The 26797-nt window shown below is 43.1% G+C and overlaps 1 protein-coding gene across 2 annotated transcripts in view; it reads right to left on the bottom strand.

Moving 5' to 3' along the window:
- Nucleotides 1-673: 673 nt before the first annotated feature.
- Nucleotides 674-26797, bottom strand: part of Lrmda (leucine rich melanocyte differentiation associated) — a 990353-nt gene continuing 964229 nt past the window's right edge. For both annotated transcript variants that reach the window (XM_040735878.1, XM_005083518.4), the window contains one exon: nucleotides 674-812. In XM_040735878.1, the coding sequence (XP_040591812.1) occupies nucleotides 699-812 (114 nt within the window). In that variant the 3' untranslated portion in view covers nucleotides 674-698. The remainder of the gene's footprint in view (nucleotides 813-26797) is intronic.

Below are 26797 nucleotides of genomic sequence, written 5' to 3'. Positions count from 1 at the left end.
GGCCATAGGCATAGCTGACAGTGGGTGGGGAGGCGGGGTGGGGGAGCAAGATCCTGTGCCATGAAAGATGGCTTCCTCTGTGACTGACATGTTCAGGACAAGTAAATTTTGAACTAACATACTTTTGTAGTCAGGGATTTAGGGAAATTCGGGAATTGTATTATGAAGTCACACATAAATAGATGACTTTGAATGATAACTACAAATGGAAGTGCATTGCCAACGATAAAAGACAATGCTGACGAGTTGGTTAATACAATGCCTACTATTCAGGCTAAAGGGATAACGGGGATGCCCTTCATCTGTACCCCTGAATATGCCACTGAGAATAAGCCCAAAGCACATTGATATCAGAGGACTTAGGAGGCAAGCTCAGGAAAGCCTCTATCACTATACGGCAGCCAGCAAGCATGCCTGAGTAGGCCCCAGGTGTGACCCCATCGCCCCTGTGAGCAGTGAAGAGACCAGGCAATCTATCATGGTGTTCATGCTGTCAGCCCTGGTGCTACACCACTGCTGTCTGTCACCCTGGTGGATGAGACCTGCTTAAGGGCAATCATGTCAATCTCTCTGTGGCCACTCAGTCTAAGGCAGTTGGATGATCTTGACAGGCCTGGCAAAGTCAGCATAGGACACAGAAAGCCTTCTTAGAGAGACACAATGTAGACTGTGGTTTATCTTGCCTTTCCATTTTATTGTCACAAAATAAGCTGAGGCATGTATTGTTGAGCTTCAAAGCTGGTCATCTCGGATGAACCTGTTACCCTCTGAGTTTCTTCCATAGTAAAAATAGCGACCTTTCCCCAGGACACCTGTAAACAGAAAGAGACATCATTACTGGTGGCATAATTCATATAGTTCAGAAATCCAGTTGTTACTATGGCAGACATGGCACTGTGATGGCTAATCTGATGGCAAAGACTTGCTCTCAGAGGTGACTTTTGAAATAAAATGTCACTGTTACGTATAAGTTCTTAGGAATAAACAGCTTTTTGTGTGATTTCTTCATTTTAAAATCTTTTCTAATTTGACAAATGGTTCCCCAAAATATAGCACAGCCCCCTGCTCTCAGACTTCCTTAGTCTAGTTTCTAAGAATGGAAAATTAAGTTTAAATCAGATGAATCCAGCTCAAGTAGAAGCTGAAAGGTAATCTTCCCAGAGTGTGACTATTTTGAAGTCCTTTATTGGAAATCAATATTGTTGACTTCCAGAGAGAATTTTCCAAATCCTGGGGGACTTCAAGCCCATGCTGGGTGATTAAAGCAGAGTGGCTGAGCAGACTGAAGACTGTACCGAAAGTAATGAGTATCGCTGACATTAGGCATCCCCAACTCATTTCTCATGTGAAAATGCATTTTTATCTTCAATTGGACTTCATATATAATTTTTGGCTCCTTAGACAACCTTGCTGTCATCCATGGAGATTGTAGGATACTTCACTATGAAACAGGCTTAGAAGAGAGACAGGTGTTCAAATCAACTCATCTGTATATACTATAAATGCCCACAGAAGTTCTGGGCATGGAGGTCATGCCTGTAATCCTAGTACTTGGGCAGATTAAGCAGAAGGATGGCAAGTTCGAGTCTAATTTGGCTTCATAGTGGGACTCTGTTTCAAAACAAAAAATCAAAGGCGAGGATTGTAACCTGGAGGAATAAGGCTTGACATGAATTTGGAAGTCTTGGGTTTGATACTCAACATTATGGAATAAATACCCAGGACATTGGCCACAATCATTGTGAAAAATGCTGTAAGATTATTAAGAACAAAAATAAAGGTGTTTTCCCAAGAAAATATTTATTGCTTTTTTTTACCACCCCTTTCTTCTTTCTTTCTTTCCAATTTTAGAAGAATTAACTTAAAATTCACTTGCATATAGTTGTTTGAGTACAAATCGGACTTAAACCTCTGAAGCACACAGAAGGCAAAGAAGAGAAATAACCCTGAAACACTAACCCATGAGCCACAAGCCTGCCTATGACCACCGCTCCCTTTACCCAGGATTACTTATTTCATCAGCTCAGTAGAACGGCATCAATACACACCATTCTTTGAACAGATGTTTTGTGTCTTTTTAATTTGTGCTTGCTCTCTGTCTCTCTCTCTGTCTCTCTCTCTCTCTCTCTCTCTCTCTGTGTGTGTGTGTGTGTGTGTGTGTGTGTGTGTGTAGGCCATAGGTTGACATCAATTGTCTTCCTCAATTGCTGTCTGTCATTTTTTAAATTATTATGTGTCTCTTATGGGCCCTGAGTATGTGGATTCATCTATCTGACTGGCCAGCAAGCTCCCAGGTTCCTTCTGCTCAGCCCATCTTTGAGAATACAGATGCACACAGCTGTAAGCTGCTTTGTAATATAGGCACTGGGGATCAAACTCAGGTCCTCATGCTTATATGGTAAGCACTTTATACACCATCTCTCCTCCCTATCCCCTCAACTTTGTTCTTAAATAAGGATTAAAATAAATTGTAGAAACTTTTTCAGTAGTATGGATGTGCCCTGCTTTGAATAGTTGGAGACAAACTTGAAAGATACTGGGGTCCCAGGTGTTCTCAGAGTTGGAAGATGGACATGGTGACATCATTTGGGACATAGCTCTTTTGTTGCTGTGCTGCCATGGACAGCTTTATTGTCGGTCATTTTTTCTGCCTGACTTGGCTTTCCTGTTCTTTCACACCCTAGTCCCCAGTTTTTGGTTTTCAGTATTGGTGTAGTGCCTGGAAATATTGAGCTGTGTGAAACCCCACTCATATCTTTCTTGTGAGCCATTCTTTCAGCTATTGGCACAGAGCTGCTCCCTTTACTGTATTTCATAGAGCCTAGAGTTATACTACATCTTCACCAATGCCAGAACTCTGGTGGTCTACGGGTTGGACCGTGCACATTCTATCTCCATTACTGGTCTGACTTGGCATGCCTCAGATGCATGGGAAACCACGTTAGGCACTGCCTTAAACCTGGCTGATTCAAGCAAACTCTTGCAAATCTGGAGGGACGGTTCAAAGGATGTTAATTTCTTTGCGGTACTGGGATAGCATGGAATTTTACAAAAAGAAATGGATAGGGCTGCCAGATATCATAAAGAGCTCAGTCCTTCTCATGAGCAAACTGCATGACAGGCAGTCATGGGCACAGCGCACTCTGCCATGGTTGCACTCCCTCCATCCCTCCGTAAGCTTGCCCACACATCCAAGGATTCTACATCCTTACTCTCCACCGTTCTCCATGCTCAATGTGGACACCTGATGGAAACAGTGTTTCTGGAACACGGGCTGGGGCTGCATTCTGAGACACACTCACACATCTCTGGTTGGCATTGATAAAGGTTCTTTTTCAGGCCTGCCCTGCTTCTCCGGGCCTGGAAGCAAGACTGCTTATAGATATCCTGGCGAGAGGGGGCTGTTTGATGAATGCAGGAGACTATGGCTAGGTGTCAGCACTTGGAAAATGAGGCACAGTCGTGAGTTATTAATATTGTCAATGATCTCTTGATGGGAAAACAGATACTGCACTCACTGTCAGATTTAAATAGACATTGAGTGCATTAATGACAAAAGGGCAGACTTCAAACAAAGGGGCTGTGTGCTGGAAGCCGACTTGGTCTCTGGGCTGGCACTAACCTGATCTGAAAAGACACTGTCAGAACTGGAGACAGGCCCTGGATTGTGCATGGTGACAGAAAGCAGAGATGCTGACAGAGATACCAGCGCCATATTATACCAAGGACACCGGAGCACTGTCTGGGACTCTAACACAAGCTGACATCACTCCCTAGCATGTGGCTTTTCTCTTCTGCTCCTGCAGAATGAGAGTCTTTCTTTAACATGTCACTCCAAAGCTTGCCGTGCCCATGAAGGTTCTGGGAGCCTTGGTCTATGGGAGCTGAGAGGACAGGGCCCACACATAACCTAAGTCAGTCTCACACTTTGGGCTGTGTGGGGGATGGCACTTCCCCACTGATAGCCAGGTGACTTAAGGTGATCAGAAGACCAACATGTTAGGAGGTGTCACTCAAGGAGAAATTAAACTCTTGTGGCCTGGGGCTGTTCTGGGAAGGCTCAGGGGTGGCCTGGCAACCCCAAATAAAGCCCGGCTGCTGGTACGTGTCTGGAGGTGAGGTGCTCAGGCTGGAGACTATAAAATAAGCTGATACTTCAGCCCCCCAGTCACATACGGATGCTCCAGTCAGGCTGGCTTTGCCTCTCAGGTATCCCTGTCTGAGCTCACAGTGGGTGAGACTCCCCCAGATATCTGACTTTTGTAGAAAAAAAATTAAGAAGGGAAAAAGAAACAGCCTGGTACAACCTCACATGTGGTCAGAGGACTTTTAGTTACCAAGGAAGTCATTTGTGAGGTTGTAGATTCTGTTCATAAATTAAGGGAGTTCCTGTCCCCCGACCAACCCTTCTTCTCAACTATAGCAACTGCCAGAGGCTGTGAATGCTGCATAAGGGGCCATTTGTTTGCGCTATGTATTGTCATAGGGAGGTTCTTTGTGGCTGGAATTTGGGACGAGTACTGGTGACTCAGTAGGCCATGGCCTCTGACACATCTGCAATGGATTCTCTTGTTTGTATCTCCTCAAACTCTATGACTGCAGAAATGGAAGGCGACAACATATTTAATAGCATACAGACTGTTTTTAATTAAAACACGAGGCTTTGGCCGTATCAAGTGAGGCAGGCTGGCCATACATCAGGCCAGTGTGCAGTTGTTGGTGCGGGAGTTTCTTTTGGGGACTCTGAAAAATGGCAGTGCACTGTCCCCTGGGGAATCTTCTCCCGCCATATGAAACTCCTTATTTTTCTTAAGAAGTCATCTTTCCTATCACCATAAGCTCTTAAAACTATAATTATGAAAAAAATGTGTGGGGAAGAATCTGTCTTAAAGAGGGCCTTTATCTTACAATGTCCCCGCCCTCTGCAATGGACACTCTGATTACGCAGGTTATTCTATGACCTTGGGGCTGCTTAGTGGGTGGGAATTAGCCTCTTTTCTTGGATGCAAAGCTAGAGACATAGCAGGTGGGGTGGGGGATGATCCTTGCTGTCCAGGGAAAGGGGATTCTGGCATACCCTTCTACAAGTCCCATACAGACTCCATCCAGGCTCCCCATTCCTACTCTCTGCCTTAGTGTCCACTGGCCATGTGCACTGGTCCCTTACCCGCCCTGCTTTCCCCATTTGTAAGTGAAGACACAGACAATCACCATGGATCCTCTTGAATTGTGAGACAGGCAATGAACTTTCCACTTGACCCAGGGGACAGCAGAGAAGGAAAAAGTGACACTTACTCCCAAACTAGTAAGGCATGACTTGAGGCAGGTGTCTTGGTTTATAATCATCATCTTCAGTTGAAAGTGGGTACCACAATGACTACGCCACTAGCTGACTCTCACGATAATGACTCCGGCTCGATTCTCAATGACTGAGAAGGACACGCTGTACACTGTCCATGCTATTCACTGCAGGGCCCACCTCCACGTGTACCCTCTGCTTCTCCAGTATCACACACACAAGCTCTCGAGAGGCACAAGACAGACCCTGCCACTGTGGAGGGTGGACACTGAATGCTCCCACTTGGGCCCAAGGGTGTTTTCTCTTCTGGCTTACATGTGCATCCCTTTCACTCCTTCTGAATGGGGAGGCCTCCGCTGGGCTTGAGCAAAGCATAGCACATCAAATTGAGCCTGGGCTGAGCTCCTCCCCTTGCATCAAGGCTGGTAATCCAGCAAGGGGAACAGACTCCTAAAAGCCAGCTAAGGGAGAGGCCCTGGTCTTAATGCTAGGAGCCCTACAAAGAGGCCAAGCTTCACAACTGTCACACACATGCAGAGGCCTAGATAAGTCCCAAGAGCTCAAGTCAGTTGTCTCTGTGGGTTCCCCCATCAAGACCTTCCCCACTTGTTAACTGCCAAGCCAATTCTCCTCTGTTCTCAACACCTTTCTTCCTAGTCTCTGTGGTGTCAACGTCTTTCCCAGGTAATATTCCTCCTGCTATTACAATCTGGGAGTGTTGCCTGACAGCATCTCGTTTCTTCTGCCATCATTTAGCTATAAGAGAGCCCCACTTCCTGCAATGAAATTGTGTGTTGCTGAATGACAAGAGCACTTGAACCTTCTCAGAAAGTTGGGTCACATTTTATCATGTTTATTTTTCATTTTATTTGTCATCATTTCTACCAAGGTTAATTCCACCCTATGTGGCTTTCAAGATCTTGTGATGTTAATCTTGGGTCAGTGTTTTCATCTGTAATAAATTATATTAGATTTAAGGTTCAGTTGCTGTCAGTTTTCCCTCATGTTGATTATTTCTACCAGCAATACTTATCATAAATTAAAGGACAGCTTCTGTTTGTTTCTTAGCACCTGGAGCCCGATGGTGAACAGTCTAGATAAAAAATAAGATTCAAGTTATGGGGTTGTGACAAGCTGCTGTCTGTAAACACCAGGGAACTAAAGTCAGATTCCATGATATGGTCATTAAATCAAAGGTCACATAGCAAAGAGTCTCTCAGCTTAAACTAATGAAGGATAAGTGTGTGTTTGGCCTCAGTGCTCAAGTCCTTCTGAGATGGCCTGAGGAGAGAGAGGCTCAGACCTCTCACTTGAGATTGTAGATGATGGAGCCTACACAGCGAGATGCTGGGCCATGCCAGGCCTCACCCTGTACCTGAAGGAAGCAAAGCCCCAGAGTGAAGGGGTCTAACTGTATTGAGTTGACAGTGACAGGCACACATCCTCGCCTCTAGAACAGGGAGGCTGGATGGCTCAGTGAGAGTGAGGAGTTTGGTGTTGACATATGATAAAACAGAGTCTGGACAACGTTCTGGGCTCCTGGGCCAGCTGAAATGAGCCTCATCAGCTCAGGAGGAAAGCAAGTTAGGAAGGGAGAACAGAGGAAACACATACATTCTCCCCACAGCAAGGTGAGTTTTCCCTTCATGGAGTCCCCCTAGAAGAAAATAGAATGTGTGTAGGAGTCCTAGAAATCTTTGCCCTTTGAGTGGACCCCCCAGGCCCCCTACTGTGTCACTGGACGTCATGATCGGGTGGAAGATGCTATGGACCTTTTTAGACATAATTGTACGTCTCCATCAAGAACCCTCGCGAGAAAAGCCCCAGTGTCTTTTACTCACGTGCCAAGCCCTTTGGATCTTTGTGTGTGTGTGTGTGTGTGTGTGTGTGTGTGTGTGCACATGTGTGTGTCTGTGTGTGTGTGCATGTGTGTGTATGTATGTATGCTTGTTATAAGTAAGCAGGCCCGCCATGGGAGAGCTGCAGAGCCAATGCACACTTCCTGGCTTTGAATGTCACCAATCCATTCACCTCTTGCCTCCAAACTCATTATATTTCAATCAAACAGCAACAGAACAGAAGCGAGAGGCCAAATCTCACTATTTCCTTGATCAAGCAAGTCCAGTCTCCAGAAATAAATTTGTAAATCTTACATAATCCAAGATTTATTTGCATTTGCAGGTCTCCATTTTGTACCAAGTAAAAGTGAGAGCAGAGATAATTTTCCTCCCTGTGTCCTAAAGAGCGGTTTACTTACACCCTGTTTACATCTTACATTTTCTTTGCTGAACTCCCTACTAAGCTTAGACACAGAATGCTAAATTTTCCTTTGAAAGTGTTTCCTTTACTGTACCAGAGAACTCTCCAGCCAGACAAGATTGAGGGATGCTCACTTAGAAGGAAGTCCTTCACTTACAGAGCAGAAAATGAGGTTCTGATTGGTCTCCCTAAGGTGAGAATAACCAGGCATCGGTCCCTTTCGGGTAGGAAAGAAAGTTTCGCTTTTATAGCTTATTTTTCCCATGTATTATTTATTTATTCAGTATTGTTCACTGGAGCCCATGGCCTCCTGAGAACTTCAAAGATCACCAACAACAGGACTTTGGCTTATCCTTTGCTACTCTTTCACAGAGGTTTCATGGGGGCTCACAGAGCCAGCAAATGAATGCTGTTCTTCTAAGGGGGGAGCATAATGGATCTGAAACAAGCTGGATTCCAAATCAGGTGTGACCCACGGGTGGATCTCACCCTGGCTGCCATTCTAAAGTGGACAGCGTCAAGTGGGAAGCTGTCACATCCCTGTTTCAAGAGAATTCAGAAATCTTTCAGGCAGAAGGAGAAAGAAGCAGAGAGAGAGAGAGAGAGAGAGAGAGAGAGAGAGAGAGAGAGAGAGAGAGAGAGAGATGCACTCCTTCCACCACAATTATCCCTGCACTTTTCCACTTTATCTTTTGAAGTCAGAATCATGGCCACTAGAGGGCAGCATGCAGTTAGGAAATGGTTACAGCTTTCTTTAAATAAATAAGGGCAACTATTCAGGGAAGGCCATTAAAGCCACACTGTGCTTGTGGTCACCAATTACACGTTCTGTAATGATCAATATGTCATGTTTACCCAATCTGGGCTGAAGGCTATCTGGGACTGAGACTACCAAGGGCTCCCCTCTTTGTGACATTTTTAGGTTCCTTCTGCTTCAATTTCAGGAACTGATTTTTCCTTACCAGCTATAATTAATCTTATATCAGGAGTTGGGCTTTATTTAAAAAATATTACCTGCATAAATGCAAATAAGCATGTGAACTAATAAAGACAGATCCCTTATTAGAGAAAGAAAAGGAAAAGAAAAAGTAGAACGCATTTGCACCACGGACCCCAAAGATAAATGACAATGATATCCATCGGTATGGAGCTGCCTCATCAATACACAGAAATCATTGCTGCTTCCTCTTAAGGGTAGGCCTTCCATGCTTAAACCAACTGCTGCCTGCCCTTCCTCAGAACGTCTGGTCCTGAGTCATCACTCATACACAGAACTGCCCTCCCATCCCATGAGATGTACTCATATTTACAGCTTCCAAAGATGTCAGACCTAACGTGTTCTAAAGTCTAGGAAACAGCATTTTAAACTAGAATCATGTGGGAGGAAAACAAGTAAGGGGATTCACCGCAGGAAGAGAAGACAAACAAACCTCAGTTCCCGGGTTCTGGGCTCAACAAGAGAGTGCAGGGTGCAGCCAGGATCCAGGAAGCATGGGGGGGGGCGCCAGCTCCTTCCTGGCCTTCCCCCAGTGGAACAGTCAGGTGACTAGCCAGCCACAATGGAAAGCTGGAGCCCAGCTAATTCATTAGACTATTAACTTGTGATTAATCAGAAACTTCTGAGTTTTCCCTTACCCATAAATAACAGTCTCACTATAGACATGCCAGAGTGGCAGCAGCTGAGTGTTTACAGTGAGGCTGACACAATTAGGAAGTTTGTCTGGGCTGGTGAGACTGGAGTGAATACAAGAAGGCTACTCAGGGTCACAGCATCCTTCCTCTACCTGAACTCCAAAAGGGTTGAGACAGCAGATTCCCACAAACCAGGAAGCCTAGGTGCTCAGTGAACAGTTTGTATGAGGCTCTAGAGGTCAGAAGCCAACCTCACATGTCATTTTTCATTTTTTTCCTTCTGGCACAGGCTCTGTTTGTCTCCAGATCCCCCTTAGGCTACACTGAGTACCCAGCAATCCCCAGGCTGGGGCTCCAAGCACAAAGCAGCAAGCTAATCCTCAGAGACAGAGCATGCGCCCTTCGGTTTGCTTTCCACTAAGATGTCTCCCTATTTCTAAGCTGGGTGAAGTGATCTAGGATTCTTCTGGCTCAAGCATTTCCCATGTCACAGGGATGGGTGTGCTGGCTCTAGGACATTGGCTGTCTGCCTTGCCATACATGGGAATCACTTCCCAAACTTTTCATTTAGTGGGTCTGAGTTTGAGCCAAGAAATGGTCTTATTTTGGCAAATTCCCAGGTAATGCTGGGGAGTCACCTTTAAGAAAGACTGTTCTAGAACAACCTAAAAGCCCCTCCCTTTGGTAAATAAAAAGGCCTGATTTTTATTCACATTTGAATTAAGAGACACAAAGATTCTGGTTAGCTAAGGGTCTTACTGCATTCTACTCTGGAAGTTTTATTTGCTTCCCAAGAACACGCAGAAAACAAATGGCACTGAAAATAAATAAGGAGCAACAAAATCTGGGTAGAGCTCTTGCCTAGTGCCTATGAAGCCCTGAGTTCAAATCCCCAGGACTGCAAGAAGAGGGAAAAATATTTCTCAAGACTTTGGCATTAACACTTTTTCCTTTTTTGTTTGACATTAACAGGGGAAAGAGGACAAGAATGGAGTGAAACCGGAGGTGACCCTGAAAAACATGATTTATGGAGTTTTGGCGCAGGGGGGTGTATAGAATACAATCTTCGAAATGGACAGGCTCCTCTAGGAATACAGCAGAACAGTGAGGTCCCCCTGAAGAGTGTGGACAGGGGTGCTGCCTCAAGAAGACATTCGCATTTGGCTCTCAGATCTGTCCCATAGAGAGCGTTCATCAGAGGGCGGAGGCGGGCTGTGTTCTGTGCCTCCTTGTGCTGGAGTTTCTCAAAAGAGTTGCTGGAAATAACTTCAAGCTGCTTAGAAAGAAAGACAAAAGAGAAAACGCAGCTCTCAAAGTTAAGCAGACGTGAGAACTGAGTGTGTGGTGATCAAGCCCTTGAAGAACTAGGCAAAGGGCTTCCTCCTTGGGCGCATTGGCCCAGCCCCCACCTGCCGTCCATTGGAACCCAAAGCAAATATTTCTGCATGATGGTACCATAATCTTTCCTAATTCCAGGCAGTCAAAATTGCCCCAAGAAAAACAAAGAGTATCTGTTGATATTTGATCTAACTGGAAGAAGTATACATTAAAAAATATTTAATTGTATTTTATGTTTAAAAGTCTGTTGTTGCAGAGACACAATGCAATACTTGGGCTCTAACAAACTACTCCAGAATGTCTTCAACTACCATCTCCCATGTGTGGTGCATGTAAACATATATGTGATTGTGTATATGTGCTTATGTGTGTGCACATCAACAGGAAGAAGCCCACTGAGATCATGGTGAAGTTTCTGAACCTTATTTCTTTCCCAAGATGGAGACTTAGCAAATACAAAGAACATTAGAAAGGCCCTTGTTAGGACTAGCCTAATCAAAACTTAATGACGCTACCAGTCTCTGCACAATATTAAGAAGGGTATTTTTTTTTTTTGCCTGTCAATGAACAGTCCCAGGCAGAGAGACATTAGAGACAGTAGGTGGTAGCAGGTGTTATCTGTCCCTGGAATATTCTACTATGATGGTTTAGGATATTACATCTTTTGTTTGATTGGCTTGGATTTGAGAGGATTCACCCTGTAGTAAGTAACATGCCTCCATCCTGGAAGAAAAAGAAAAGATTGTCCATTGTCCAGTGTAGCCTAATAGAATACATCTGGTTCTGACAGTTTGATGCCCAGCTCTGAGCCACATTCAGCAACACAAATTAACAACATAGACATTGCCCACGCTGTGAGCAGGAAGTAATAACCAGCTACCTGCTACTTGGCCAAAATCTCATTATAAACCATTACAGTAATTGAGGGCCAAGACTGTGCATATTACATTCCCCAAGTGCCAGTGGTTAGTTGAGGAAAAGAAAGACTTGTTATGTGGGAGGTGGAGCAGACAGGAGAAAGCAGCCAGTCACCATGATGTTCTGTGGTGCTGCAGTAGGGAGTGGGGGTAGGAGCGTTCCTGGACCATTTCTCTTCTTGCCTTCAAAGTCCACGTGACCCCAGGACGATGACATAACTTTTGGTAGGCCTCCAACAATGCTATGCAATTAAAAAATTAATCTAAATGAATGATGGTGACAGCCACAGAGGGAAGATAAGGGCAAATAAGGCAGAATGCTCACTAAGTCAAAAGCATCAGAACTGACGGGGATCTGGGGAAGCTGCCTACCCTCCCTAGAAGGCAGTAGCTGTCTACAATTACTTCATGTGGGAGTTTGCAAAGCCAAGCTTCTCCCATAAACTAGTATTCCCAGACTCAGTGGTAGAACAGTGATGGACCGAGTGGGATGAAAAGAGGAGGCAGGCAGAGTCTGTCAATCACTCTGAATTTGGGGACAATGAAAATGGTTCTAGACCTGGTAGTAATGGTGATAGCTAGAAAAAACGCACTCAGGGCAGGGAGAGAAGCTAACTGCAACTGTATGGTTTGGAACGTAAATGTCCCCCATGAGCCTATGTGTTAGAGACCCATTCCCAGATGTTGGTTTGGAACATAAATGTCCCCCATGAGCCTATGTGTTAGAGACCCATTCCCAGATGTTGGCATGTGATGGGACCCAGTAGAAGGAAGCTAGGTATGATGGTTGACCTGTCAACTCATGGAGCTGAGATGCAGCTCATAGATTAAGAAAATGAATAAGTGAGGGTTTTTCCACGGAAGAGTATGAGGGAGCTATCTGCCTTGACTAATTTCAAATGCTGGAGGACAAAATCTGTAAGCATGGGTATGCCCTCCCTAGTCTTCCTGGGCACCATTTGGTAAGCCTCTCTGTCATATTTTCTTGCCATGATACCTAAAACCAAGAACCAAATGAAACCTTTTCTTCATTTCGCTATTTTGCTCAGGTATTTGGTCACCACAATGAAAAACTGACTAATGCACTAAGGTCATTGTAGCCATGGCCTTGAGAGAGGGACAAAGTGACTCTGTCCCCTTTTATTTATATCTTTTGTATCATTGCATAAGATGCATTGTTTTCTACATAACTCATATAAAGAAAAGCATTTAATTGGGACAGGCTTACAGTTCAAACTTTTAGTCCATTATCTCCATGGCATCATGCAGGCAGACATAGTGCTGAAGAAGCTGAGAGTTCTACATCTGAATTGGCCGGCAGCAGGGAGATAGAATTACACTGTGCCTGGCTTGAACTTCTGAAACCCCAAAGCCTGTGTCCAGTGACATACTTCCTCTAATAAGGCCATACCTATTCCAACAAGGGTACCTCCTACTAATGTCACTCTCTCTAAGCTTGTGGGGGTCATTTTCATTTAAACCAACTACAGTGACAGAAATCTGACTGACACATGTGTCTACTCAGACAGTGTCAAACCAGTGACATCCCAATTCACCAATTGTGGGAGTAAGCTTGTATAAGTTTTAAATAACCAAATACCTTGTCATATGTCATCCATGGACACCACTGGAGGCTGGAATAAGCTTTGCTAGACAAGCCATAACTACTGTATCATATAACCTAGGTCTCAGCCTAGGGTTTCTGGGTATAGACAGTTTAACTAAGTGTATAGACCTTTTAATTACCTGCTTTTGAAGGAAATGCACATCGTGGTAGATGAGTGAGAGCCCCCCCCAGGAGATGGATGCCCCATGGGCACCAAGTATCTCCTTCTGCTTACCCTGTGCCCGTCTCCCATCTCAGACACAACAGCCTCGCTCCGTCTCTTCACCTACAGGGTTAAGCCATCTGGGGCCTAGGAAATGGCTGTGGTTGGTACAAGTGAGGCCTTCCCTATAACTAGATTCTTCAGGAAAAAACAAATTAATCAACAGTGAGCTGAAGTGGGTTTAATGATTGCATTCTGCATACAATCAGCTTTTCCCTTTTCAAGGGCCATCAATATGTCAAGGGAAGACATATCTGAAGGATATAGCTCTTAACATCAAGGTTATCTATTCTCCACAAGGCTCCCACTCCTTGCCCGGCTGAGACTCCACGCTGCCTGTGTCTAACATTTTCATCAACTCTGCAATCAATCAAGGTAATAATGTTGTGCAAAAAATCAATTAACAACGCAATTAAACTTTCCTTATTATCTCAAAGGGCTGAAATAATACCTAAAGGGAAGATAGACTCAGTGAACGCAGACATCCATAATCCAATGTGAAAGTGAATTATGGGGTTGGACAGATGCAGGCATGTGCTGGTGCTGTTATTTTCCAGGGGTCATATCTCACCACAGCAGTGTATCAGTCAGCCCCAATCCCAGACCCTAAAATTCCAAATTACTTTTAAGAAATATATGATGTGCAATATCCATTTCATATTCTCTTTTAAAGATAATCCCCTCCCCCACCAAAAAAGATTTGAATGGTGGTATTACTCAAAGACAAAATGATCTTTCAACAAGAACATAAAATATAAAAGCTATAATAACATTTACATCTGTATAGTACGCATCCCTGTAAATGCAGGTCATCTATTATACATAATCCCGAGTGCCTAAAAAGCCCAGGATGCAACACGACATTTAAAACCTAAATGCATAAATGTGCGAAGTCCCCAAGGATGGCCGTGGCTTCCTTCTCGTGGAAGCCTCATCTCTCAGGTATGCTCACATACATACAGGCTGACAATACACACACACTAACACACAGAGAGACACATACCCACATCAGGAACAATGGCAATATTGCTCATTTAAAACAAGAATGACTATATTATTTAGCAATTACACTTCACTTGCCCTGAAACACTATCTAGGAAGTGAGCATTTAAAGTATACACAGAGAGGACTATAAACCTTCTGCCACAGTGAAATACATGAACCATCATATTGAAATGAGTTAAGTAAGGGAATCCCTTCTACATGCTGGGGTATCCATAGAGGAAGGTCCCACAATAAAAGAAACACAATGAGCAGGGGCAGAAAGGGAAGTTGGGTGGAGAACAGAGGGAAAGAAAGTGAACACAAAAGACTAATCTCAGGTGGACATTTATCTGAGTGTCTCCCCCGGCCCCCGCTACTTGAAACAAACAGCAAACACCACTCAAGTGTCCCAGATCATCTCTCTCCCGTATTTCTCCATCATGGACCAGAGGCTGGTTCAGAGACAGACCACAGACTAACATGCAGTTTGAAATCCAAGAAGATTCCTGGAACTCAACAGATGCCAAACGAGCTATCCAGGAGCCTCACTGCAGGATGGATTTCCACTGACGCCACCTGGAGTTACATACCCCTCCCCAGCAAATTGTTCTACTTCTTACTCCTTTTTAAAGTTACGTGTAACAAGGATCCATCTTCACAAGCCAACTTTCCTCCATTTTCAGCACAGCATGGAGGCAAGACTGAGCCCCAAGTGCTGACTTAATTGAACAGTGACACACAAGACAAATACACACAAGCGACCATTCTGCAAATTTCTTCAAAATCCAGAGGCAGCCCAGAGGCAGCCCTGGACTTTCAGTTCAGGTTTTCAACTGGGAGTTGGGCCGGTTTAGTGAGTGTTGCTGTCTCTCTCTGAACCTTAAGGAGCATAGCTAACATGTTTCCATTCCCACTGACTATGTCGTGTGTGTGTGTGTGTGTGTGTGTGTGTGTGTGTGTGTGTGTGTGTGTGTGTGTGTGTGTGTGTGTGAACTGTGCATCTGACCCCACCGACGATGGGGTTGGCTGGGTTTTAAATGACGTGTGAGCACTTCTGTGCTGCCTCTGCTCTGCCTTATAGGTTATTCATGACTTGCGTTACAGACATGGTTGATACACAGATGTATTTTGGAGGCTTTGTGAAAGGTTTCTTTGTTTTCAAATAATTCTCTTAACCACCAAAAGTAACCAGTAATATGTGACAATGTCTTGGGAATGTTTTTCTTTTTTTTTTCTTACTGGATTTTCTGATGAAAACACTTGTACTGATTGATTTTCATCAAAATAAAAGTATCGTGCAAGCTGGTAGTGAGGACTTGTTATATTTACAGTGGTGATGCAGAGTAACTTCCTGGGTAGACGCGCACAGTGGTTTTGAGCATGTGCTCTGTGCATCTTCCTGTAAACTCTTGCATGCGCCGTGAGCATCTTGACCTGATTTTGCTAAATCAGAACCTGAAGTCACCTACTTCTTGATTACCTGTCCAAGTTGCAGCTGCTTTACGGCATTTGGTATCTGACATAAATTTTAATGTTTTTGCTTCGCTCCATCCCCTTCTCATTTCTCAGGATTTCAACAGAAATGCGGCAGAGGATAAACTTCCTCATACAGACAGCACTTAATCAGCCCATGCCACTCACTGGCTTACTTTTCTTCTTTATTGATTTTAAATTTAAACAGTGCTCTGATGCTGAGTTGTGTACCTACTCTTAAACAGCTGGATAGACACCTGCACACATACAGCTGGCTAGACAAGAGGAGGCCAGGAAGTGCCAGGACAATCATTTCAATGCCAACAGTGGCCTGCCTTGAAAGTACTGTGCAAGCAGGAGCTCCTCCTACCCCAGATATGGGTGGCACCTGCTGGATCTTTAAGGGGTTCCCTGGGAGGAGCCCAAGTGGATCATGTCTCTCCAGCATGAGAGGTGAAGCCAAACGACTATTTCAGAGAGTGAAGACATATAGACCTTGACCATCCCTTTAGGTCTGGGTTTCTTGGGCAAGGAGAGCATTCCAGAAGGCTGTTCTTCGCACTGTGCATCTATGCTGGGCATGGTGGACTGCGTCACGTGATTGACTTGGTTTAGATAACCGTTTTCTCTCTGCACCCCTCCTTTCTCTTTGTGGTCAGTCCTACATTCCTTCTTCTAGAAGCTACAAGACCCTTGGTCCTCACATGGCTTCTTGACTTCAGAATCACTCTGCTCCTTTTCCCTTCCTGACCTGTCTCAACTTTCTTAGGGTGCAACTAGCTCCCTGGTACATGCCAGTATGCTTTTTCTTTATTAAAAATATGCATTCATTGTAAAATAGATCAACTGAGTAATTCCCTAATGAGATTTTAAGCCAAATGAGTAAGCATGGGGACACCAGGGATTAGAAAGAGGAGGACCAGACTCTGGATTTAGACAGTGAGAGACCAGAAAGAGATGGCTTGTTGAATAAAAATCAGCTGAGATTAAAAAAGGTGAGAGTATTTCTGTGTACAAAATGTTCTGCAAACATGGGAACAGAGTTAGTTAGGGTGAGGGGATGGACTGAAGACACGCCCAAAAGGTATTTCCTTGTTATATATTTTCTTTCTGATTGGGTTAAGTCACAAATATAATATGTATTTCTTATAACAAGCTAAATAATATGGAAAGAGCATTAATATTTGATAATTACTCCCATTGAGATCCCCCTGGTCACATGATGTAGAGTGGTCCAAGATAAAGGGTATATGTGTGAGCATCTGTAATAATGTTGGCCTGTCTATCTACTTATCTATACTACCCAGTAGAAATGCAAGGAAAAAAGTGTATAAGGGAAACAGAAGATAAACACATCACACATTCATCTGCACGTTTTACAACGGGAATATTACAACGAACTGTAGACCATCAGAATATGCAGTGGGTGAACAGAAATGATGGGGAGGGGATCAAGGTAGAACCATCATTCTAAAATGTCTCTTTTTGTATACACATTTTACATATTTAAAAGTAAATGCAAATACTGGATAAAAACAAATCCCCCTGTCAGATTTGAATGTAAGTAATCCAGTTGCACAGTAAATTAATGATATAAACACATAAAGGACCTAATTTTGGACATGTGTCCTTTAGCTACACCTTAAATGACAGCATATTCTCAATGCTAAAGAAAACTATAGAGAAATCTAGAAGTCTTTAGTAGATTGCTTCCTGGGGTGACATGTGTGTTGATGCTCGTGGTATTTGTAGGCATATCACAGAGTGGCAGAGTTAACTTTACCAAGGTTCTTGGAAGTTAGAGAGTTTATGATGAGACGGAAAAAAATTATGACTGAGGGAGGGTGTGGGTGGAAGAATAAATAATGCCTTCCAAAACTTCTGTAGTGTAGTCCCTGGAACCTGAGAGTATGACACCTGACATGGGAAATGAGGCAATGAGGTAGATGTAGGGTATAGATTTTCAGATGGGACCAGAATCCTCAATTCACTTATCAGGCTCCATCTAACCATATGGGATCTTAAAGCAGGAAAACATTTTGGGCTGTGGCCACAGCAAGAGGCATATTTAGAGAGATGCAAAGTCCCTGACTTTGAAGATGGAGGAAGGGGCCAAGAGTCATGGAGTGTGTATGGCTTCTAGAGGCTGGCAAACGCTAACTTCTAGAACCTGGTAAAGGGAAGAACACTGATTTTTTTTGTTGGTCCTTCAGCAAAAAAAATACACTCTGATTTTAGTGCAGTTGAAACTTGTAGCTGACCTCTGACCAGAACAGTGAGAAAACTCATTTGCATGGCTTGAAGTCTTAGGTCTGGAAAACTGGAGGGGTTGTAGCAGAAAAGAGAAACAGGTGGGGGTCTGTAAGAAACCATGTTTTGGAAATAGATGTGTGTGACTGTGTGCAGGACTCCCAGCATACTAGAAATAACCAGAGCTCCTTGAAGGCAGCACAGGAAACAGAAAAACAGGGACACCTTGTCATGGCAGAGATCACGAAAGGTACATGAAGGTGAGGATGCACTGTAGGACCAAATATGGCATAAATTCAAATAGCAACAAGAATAATTATTGTTTATTAGAAGAATTGAGCAAAACAATACTTCTAACATCTACAATTAACTGCAAAGGAGAGGGAGAACGCCCTTCAGAAGTGACCCGTGCTATAGAAGGAATGAAGACACCATGAGGCAGCACACTTCAATACAGAATGGCAGGTGGTTTCTGTAATAAGTGAAGCTTCAGCAAGAAAGAACTGTCACACAAACAGGTTGTCACTAAGTTAACTGCTAGTGATAAAGGGGGACATATAGTTTTTTTTAGTGGGGCCCATACGTTGGTCAAGCTATTAACCAAAGGTTCCATGCTAGCAAAGGTATGACTGACTCTCATAAGCCTGTGAACATGATGCTATGAAATACATCTAGCTTCACCTGTGCTCACCAGGATACTAAGCCTGAATCAAACCGCAAGGAAACAATAAGGAAAAAATGTCCAATGTGGTTCATTATATGACCAAACTTACCTGGACTTAAAAAAAGATATAAAAGGAAAATCAAAAAGCCAGACTGATAGAATGACTCAGTCATGAAAACAGTAGTCTTGCAAGCATGAGGCCTTGGGGTTACGTTCACAAAACCATGTAACAAGACAGGTGTGGTGGCACATGCTTGAAGCCCCAGCTGCGGTAAGATGGGAGGAAGAAAGGAGAGGATCCGTGGAAAATTGCTGCAAGCTACTCTGGCCCACTTGACAATGTTATGGTCCCAGAAAGGGGGCTGAGAAGACTGAATGGTACGGTATCTATCTTGTAACCAGAGAACTTGAGTTTAGATGCCTACACCCACAGAAAAATCCTGGTATGGTATACATGTGTTACCCCACATATACAGCCCCAGACCTGGGGTGGAAGGTGGAGACAGGTGGCTCTCTGGATTTGCTGGTCTCAAATAATGAGATGGACAAATGATGAGATGAGCAGGGTACCCAGCGTCAACCTCTTGCCTTTACACACACGTTTCCATGAACACCAGCCCAAAAAGGGAAGAAGGTGGGGAATGATACCTGACAGTGTGCACACATGTGTACCCATACAAATACACACATATATTTAAACCCCCAGTGTCACAAAAAGAAGATGGGAGGTGTGTTCTGATCCAGAGGGTCTTCAGTTTCATCAAAACCACTGTGAGTGCTTTCAGAACACAGACTTCTGGGTCTGGTTCAGAATCGACCTGGCCCGTGATGCCCATCACTTGAGGACTCCAGGACCACTTGCTAACTTTGTATAAAATGTCTTTGCCTTCTCCCCTGATCCCTCTCAGATTGCCCATTTAAGTATCTCAATCTAACAATGATTGCAATCCTTTTAGGTCAATGCATTTTGTACACAACAATCAGTTGTTCAAATATTATTGAGAGGAAAATTCTCACTCCTTCCCTACATCAACACTATCTTTTACTGTTTTTTCATGATCTCTCTCTCTGTCTCTGTCTCTCTCTCTGTCTCATTTCATTTGCTCCTTCCTCTCCCCCTTTAAGCTCCCATTTAATTTAGACTACAAAATGCTCAAATAGAGCAGGTATATTTTAATCCTTGGATCATGTCTTCTCATACCATTCATGTAATTGCTGAATATTCTATGCCTTTGAACAGGACAGGGATGTTACCATGGCTATGTCTCAGTTCCAGGACACAATAACCCAATAGCAATGGGTAAATCACTCAACATTACAATGTTATAAATTAATATGTGCATATAATGAAGTTGGTAAGACAGAGCAGAACAACAGAATTAAGAAGCAGTCAGAAAACCTTAATGCTAGTATTAACTGCTTTGTAGTCTAGGCTTATGAATTTTGGTAGGCCACAAGACTTCCATGAAGGCTAGTAATTATGCCTGAAATGAGGGTGACAGCTCTGACCTCATGGCAACTTAGAGTAACCTAACTACTGATTATGTGTTATCCTTGCCAAATGATGGCATATGTGGGCATATACCCTAAGAGTTTATAATACTTTTTTCAGAAGCAATTCTGGATCTGTCTTCTATGAAGATTACATAAAGCTGTTGTGGCGAATTAGTCCTACCCCTTGATGCCTAGCATAATGGTTGTCTCTATCTTCTTCATTCCCAAGCCCAGGGCAGGCAGCTTCCTGTGTGTACGCAATTTCTGTGGTTCTGCCATCTCTTACCCAGCCTCTTGTGGACATCAGGCAGTGGGAAGAGAAATAATAGGAAAAATACTTCTCAAAATCCAGGCTCACCACTCTGTAGAGCGCTTCCACTGACATTGAGTGCAGGTGTCCTTGGACAGGGTGTCGTGTCCTTGGAGCTGGAGCTGAAGTCTGTTGTGAGCTGTTCAACTTGAGCATTGGGAACTGAACTCTGGGCCTTTAGAACAGCAGCAGCAACTCTTGACTGCTGAGTTGTCTCTCTAGCCCTAGACGGATACTTTAAAAACCCAAAACAATACTTTATTCCCTTAATTGGCCATATCCACTTAACCAGCACATTCTGGAAGCTAAAAATCTTGATGAAATCCAAGCTAGAGTGATTGTAAGTTCCCAGGCTTTACCTAGACACGAATGAATACTTAAGTCACTGATACTGTCACCGAGCCTTTTAAGCTTTACCTTAGGATCAGAGTGTACTAAGCCAATCAATTAAATAGTATCTATTTTTTAAACAGAACTCACTAGGTTCCTTTAAATGAAAATCGAGGGCAGAGGCCCTAACTTCCAAAGCTCTTCCATTAATTAATTAAAGCAATCAATCTGCAAAGCTGGTATATGGAAACAGATGTTCTTACAAGCATGGGCATGCAAAGTGACAAAACCCGCATCCACGTCCTGTGCAGAGCAAGCATAGACACAGCTTTTATACCACAAAGCTCTAGCCCAGTGGTTCTCAACCTTCCTAATGTTGCAACCCTTCAACACAGTTCCTCACAAAATTATTTCACCTTAAATGCATCCCCCAGATTCTCATGGGCATCATTTTTCTCTTTACTCTCTCTCCCCAACTTCTGTCCATCATACATCCTCACATATGCCCCCACTGCAGCCTAGCCAAGCCTTCTGTCATCACTCTCATTCACACAGTTTCCTTGCACTCAGGGACACTTTCACTGATGCTAGAATTCAGAATGTGGTTAAAACATCTTCTGAGGTGAACAAAGTGGTTGAGCACATGAAACTTTTTTTAAAATCTAACAGAAGGACTAAAAGGTCAGGAGAAGTATTTGTCATCAAGTTGTGAAAACTGCAATTGTTATCCCCTGGCCATAGTGATTAAAAATAGAAGTTCAAAGGAGGTAGATTTTGCATTTAAAAAAGCCAAGACACTAAAATAAAAACAAATGCTCATTACCTACTAAGACACAGAATTCATACCTTAATACTGGTCCAAGAAGATGCCACCAAACCAAAGAGCAAATTCAACCAGAGACCTAACAAAAAAATCTAAAAAAGTTTTTCAAAGTATTGAAGATGTAGAATCACTCATCCAATTATTTTATGAGATCAGCAACTATACTGAAACCCAGAGTAGATTTAATACTAAAAACTATGGAACAGCTTACCCCACGAACCTACACATAAAATATAGCAATATTTAAAAATATAATACAACAGAACCACATAAAGTTTATCTGAGATATGCAAGGTTGGTTTGGTATTCAAAAGTGACTATAACCTCACTATACTAACAGAATAAGCAAATGCAAACACGATAACATTCAGCATTTATTCACTGAAGACAAAACTATATGTAACACAGAATGGAAACCAACCAACCTCAGCAGATTCTTGAGTTGGTGAAAGTCATCTCCAACAAATCCATAATGAACATACTAGATAGTGAAAGATGGCATGCTTTTTCTCCACCAAGAATGGGATGGGAAACCCACTTGTAACTCCTGCCTTTCAGTTCGCAGAATTCCAGGTTTCCAGCGTGAATTTCTCAGTGTCCTGTGTTACAGCATGAAAACATGAAGTCTTGCCACTCACACCTAGACAGGCTACTGCACTTGCTGTAACATCAACACCCAGAATGGACTCTCATGGCGGAGACTCTTCACATATCCCTAAGGCTCTGACGAGCTGGGGACACACTGAACAGAACCACACTGTGGTGACTAATGGGGAGGACACGTAGCGCTCTCTATTGCTGAAGAGCATAACAAATCCATAGACCATCTGAGTGTGCCCATTATAAGGGGAATTTCTCCATTATAAGGGTTCTTTAGGGAGTGTTCTCTTCTGTATCACGCTTGTGCCTGCAGACAAAGGCACAGACAGATCAAGACCCCCAATCATAGCTATGTTGGGGGTTGAAGCCCTCTACTGTACCAGCTACTTATTTGATCATTCTGTGTACAGGACTCTAAAAAAGTCATCTCATGTAATCTCTAGGCATGTTAGGTAGCTTTCCTCACCCCCAGCACTCAGTTAAGAAAGCAGCCATGTATTCAAGGAGATGAAGTATTACAGGGAAAACCTGTGCCTGATTTTCAGTTACTCTTACTTCCAATTCTGTTATCTTCTTTGTAGCAAAGGCCATTTGTGGGATCTATGGCCTGTAGAAGGCTATGAAGTACAGTATTCCTGTGACTCCTGGCTTTTTAAGAGGGCTGTGCTACATGTTGTGATGAAATGTTAAACATGAATTTTTGAGCTTCAAAGACAAATCTTATTTTCAAAGAGAATGCTCCAGTGAGACCTTTCCCATGGCATCATTTAGCAGTGTCATTTTTCCTTCAGCCGCCATCATCATGGCTCACTTTGTTGAACTTCCTGTGTGTAAGTGATGAGAAGTAGCTAATAGAGTGTATCTCACCACTGGATCCTTTAAAACATTTTAGGAGGCAGCTCATGCCATTTTCCCTTTCTTTCTTTTGATGAGTGCCTATAAAATGGAAGGATCTAAACAAAATGCAAACTCATGAAGCCTTGGGTGTAGTGCTTCCATCCTCCCTGGGGACCACAACATCAGTTTACTAGGAAGTCTGTGAAAATCCCTGTCCAAAGCTTTTATACCCTCTTCCTGTAGTCTATGGTGTACAAATCCATCAGAAGCTCTGTTCTGATCCACTCTGAGAAAGAACAGAACGAAAGGGAAAATGAAATCTCAACAACATGCTTGGTGGTGAACAAGCAAGCATGATACCACCAGTTGCCATGCCAATGTGGATGGGGGAAGTTCATGTGTCCCACCTACAGATGAAGAGCTATAGGTGGGCAAAAGCTTCTGAGAGACTGATAATCAGATTTTCTCCATGGATGAGCTTCCTCATAGGTCATTCAGTCCCAAGTGCTCAGCCATGGACATATGTGCACTTGAGTAATGCTAACTGAACTCAACAGGATGTACTTACACGTATGTGTACGAAAAATACACACACCACACACACACACCACATACACAGACACACCGGTGAGACACAGACACACACACACACACACACACACACCACACACACACACCACATACACAGACACATCAGACACAGACACACACACACACATACACACACACACACACACACACACACGCACACCAATAATAATTAAACAAGAGGCCCCGAATTTGTAAGGGAAGCATAGGAATTAGGGGAAACAGGAATTATGAAGATGTAGGGCTTATATATGAAGTTCTCAAAAATACTAAAAACAAAGCAGCTAAGGACATTTCCAAAATTTAGCTGCTCTAGGAGTCTTCCTGCTGTGAGGTAAAAAGAGTTTCCAGGGAGCTTTATGTGATACACCCATGATGTCTGCTTTTGGAAATCCATCTATAGGCAAACATGGGCCTTCTCGTGGCCTCTGCTGTTGTGGACTAGGACATACTCTTCAGTTCTGTGGAAGGTCAGCCCTTCATCTCAGACTTTAAAGACCTTGCCTTTGGAAAATAATGAATATTGAAGCAACAAAGTCAAACTATTCTTTAAATCTCTTCAGTCTGGAATCTCCATGCTACTGTGGAAGAAGTGGACTCAGAGATGAATGGCCCACTTCCATCGGAGACGGCGAAGCTTCGCAGGTAACTGGCATACTACTCAACGCATCTTATTGCACAGGTCAAGGTGCCCTACCAGGACCTAAGGAGGGGTGGGTACAAATTAGGAGGCAGTGACACCTCACCTCTGAGGAACCCGTGGCCCTGTGTCACATTGCTGGATAATCAAGGATATAGAACTCTCTCTGTGGGGTATTCTTCAGGTCCCCTGCAACAGAATCTGATTCTTGATACTGGACTTCCCTATTTTTAACAAGATTTTTCACAATTCTTTAGCATACTGAGGTCAGAGAAGCAAGGTTATGGGCTCAGATGTGAGATAACTTGGGTTCAGATCCATGTGTCTGGGTTATCTGCACCTGGAAAATGAGGATAAAAGTCCCACCTAACTTCCATAATTAAGAAAATGCTGCTATAAGGACCTGAGTACTGGAGACCCCAATTTTAATTACTCTTCCCCAAGTCTTTTGTACTCATGAAATCACATTATCTGCTACAACTCTAAAAGCCAGTGAATTTTCATTAAACCTAAACAGAAGCACAGAGACAGCAGAGGTGTCACATAGCAAATGGTACTCAGAAGACACCAAGTACTAGGTAAGGCATGCAGCATTGGATTAAGAAGGTCCTAGGGGCTTCCATGGCACCATCTATACAGCATCTGCTGTTACAATCAACCTGCTACAGAGTGTCACATTCAGAATTAAAATCTCAATGGAAAACCCAATACCTAGTACATGCCAACACAGGGCCCCTGTGCTGCTGAGCTCAGTGATATAACCTTGACATCTGCCCTTTTCTACGTGGAGTGAGGAAAGAAATTCTGTGATACAGCTGTAGTCACTTTGTAAGCACAGAAGAAACTTGAAGATGAGAGCTGTCTGCTGCTAGAAATAGAACAAAACTGAGAGGCATGGGGGTTGGAGAGATGCCTAAGCAGTCATAAATGTCCACTGATCTTGCAGAGGACCTGAATTAGGTTCCCAGCGCCCCCATGGTGGCTCACAACTGCCTATAACTCCATTGTGAGGAATCTGAGGGCCTTTTCTGAGCTCCAAATGATCTTGCATGCGTGTTTTCAAAAATCGGAGCCCTGTATTTCAATACTTTGAAACCATCTTCAAACTGCTCACATCTTCAATTCATGTTTTATGGTGGTATCCTATTTATTTGGGCCACTACTTATAGCTGAAAATTCTATCCATTGCACACTCTAGCATTACTCTTTCTTCGGTAACTATTTTAACAAAGACCATATTGCTGTTTCGTGGTTTATTTTCTGCCTTATTAATGCACATTTTCCTTTCAGATGAATAAAGTATAAAGAAAACACTGGCAAGATGGTTCAGTAGGTAAAGGCACTTGCCAACAAGCCCAGTGACCTGATTTGATCCCCGGAACCCACATGGTAGAAGAAGAGAACCTCCGGAAAGGTGTCCTCTGAATGCCTCATGCTTGCTATGGCATATGCATCCATGCTTGTGTGTGGACACAAATGAACAAACAAACAAATATATATATATATATATGCATATATATATAAGCAAGTGACTGCAATGAAATAATAAATTAAAATCATATATGTATAAGTCTACCACACTGTCCAGATCTAGTCACAGGATTTTAATGTTCTGCTGTTATCTTTTGTTTCTATCCATCAAGCAGTGTAAGTTTCTATCATCCTTAATTTATTGCTTAAATGTCTTTTTAAAACTATCTTAATCATTGTTGAATGCTCTGTAACATTGTGCTCTGCGTATGTGCCATAATTTCCTTACTGTTTCTACCTAGAGTGAACATGTTAGCAAATAAAGACACTTTGTCTACTCCCAGTTTTTTCCCTTAGAATAGAATTCTAAGGTAGCATTTTGAACTCAGTCAATTAAATGTTTTCTAGTCTCAGTGCATAGGAACAAAATTCTCTTCAAAAACAATGACTTTAACTGTTAATTTCTAGGTAACTAAAAATTTAATACCTTGAAATTTAAACTTATAAATCATGGCTCTAGACCCAATAGCACCAGGCTTTAGACTGGATCATTTCTGATAGTTTAGTAGTTTTGTATTTGGTTATTATATATATGGGGTCAGTGTCACCCATGACATTCACCACCTGCTTCCTCCTGTGTTTTGTGGACCTGTGTCTACCCAGTGGTATTTGACCTAGATCACAGGCTATGCTCCCTATGGTTTCATCAGTTGAATGTGGTTATTCTTAATATTCTCATACCTGAGCTGGCCTGAGAATGACGACTGTTCTAAACACTGCAGCATCTTTATTTGCTGTGGAATTACAGCATTTGAATGCTGGTGACTCGTGGATGACTAAAATAATTGCAGCTAACATGAATTTCTGTGTATCATGCATGCCAATAAAACCAAATGCACTATCTGGCAGCCATTGGAAAAGCCCAAAGATACAGGCAGACAGTGCTGGTCCCCACATGGGGACTCAGAAACAGAAGCTGGGAGTATAGTCACTGCTACAAATTTCAAGAGTGGGTCTAGAATGGGATGGGTTTTTACTCGGTGTATTCAAAATGGAGTGG

Source organism: Mesocricetus auratus, unplaced genomic scaffold (assembly GCF_017639785.1).
Source record: "Mesocricetus auratus isolate SY011 unplaced genomic scaffold, BCM_Maur_2.0 Super-Scaffold_100053, whole genome shotgun sequence".
NCBI classification, from domain to species: domain Eukaryota; kingdom Metazoa; phylum Chordata; class Mammalia; order Rodentia; family Cricetidae; genus Mesocricetus; species Mesocricetus auratus.
The sequence above is the reverse complement of the archived record's forward strand: the minus strand, read 5'-3'. Positions and strand labels throughout refer to the sequence as shown.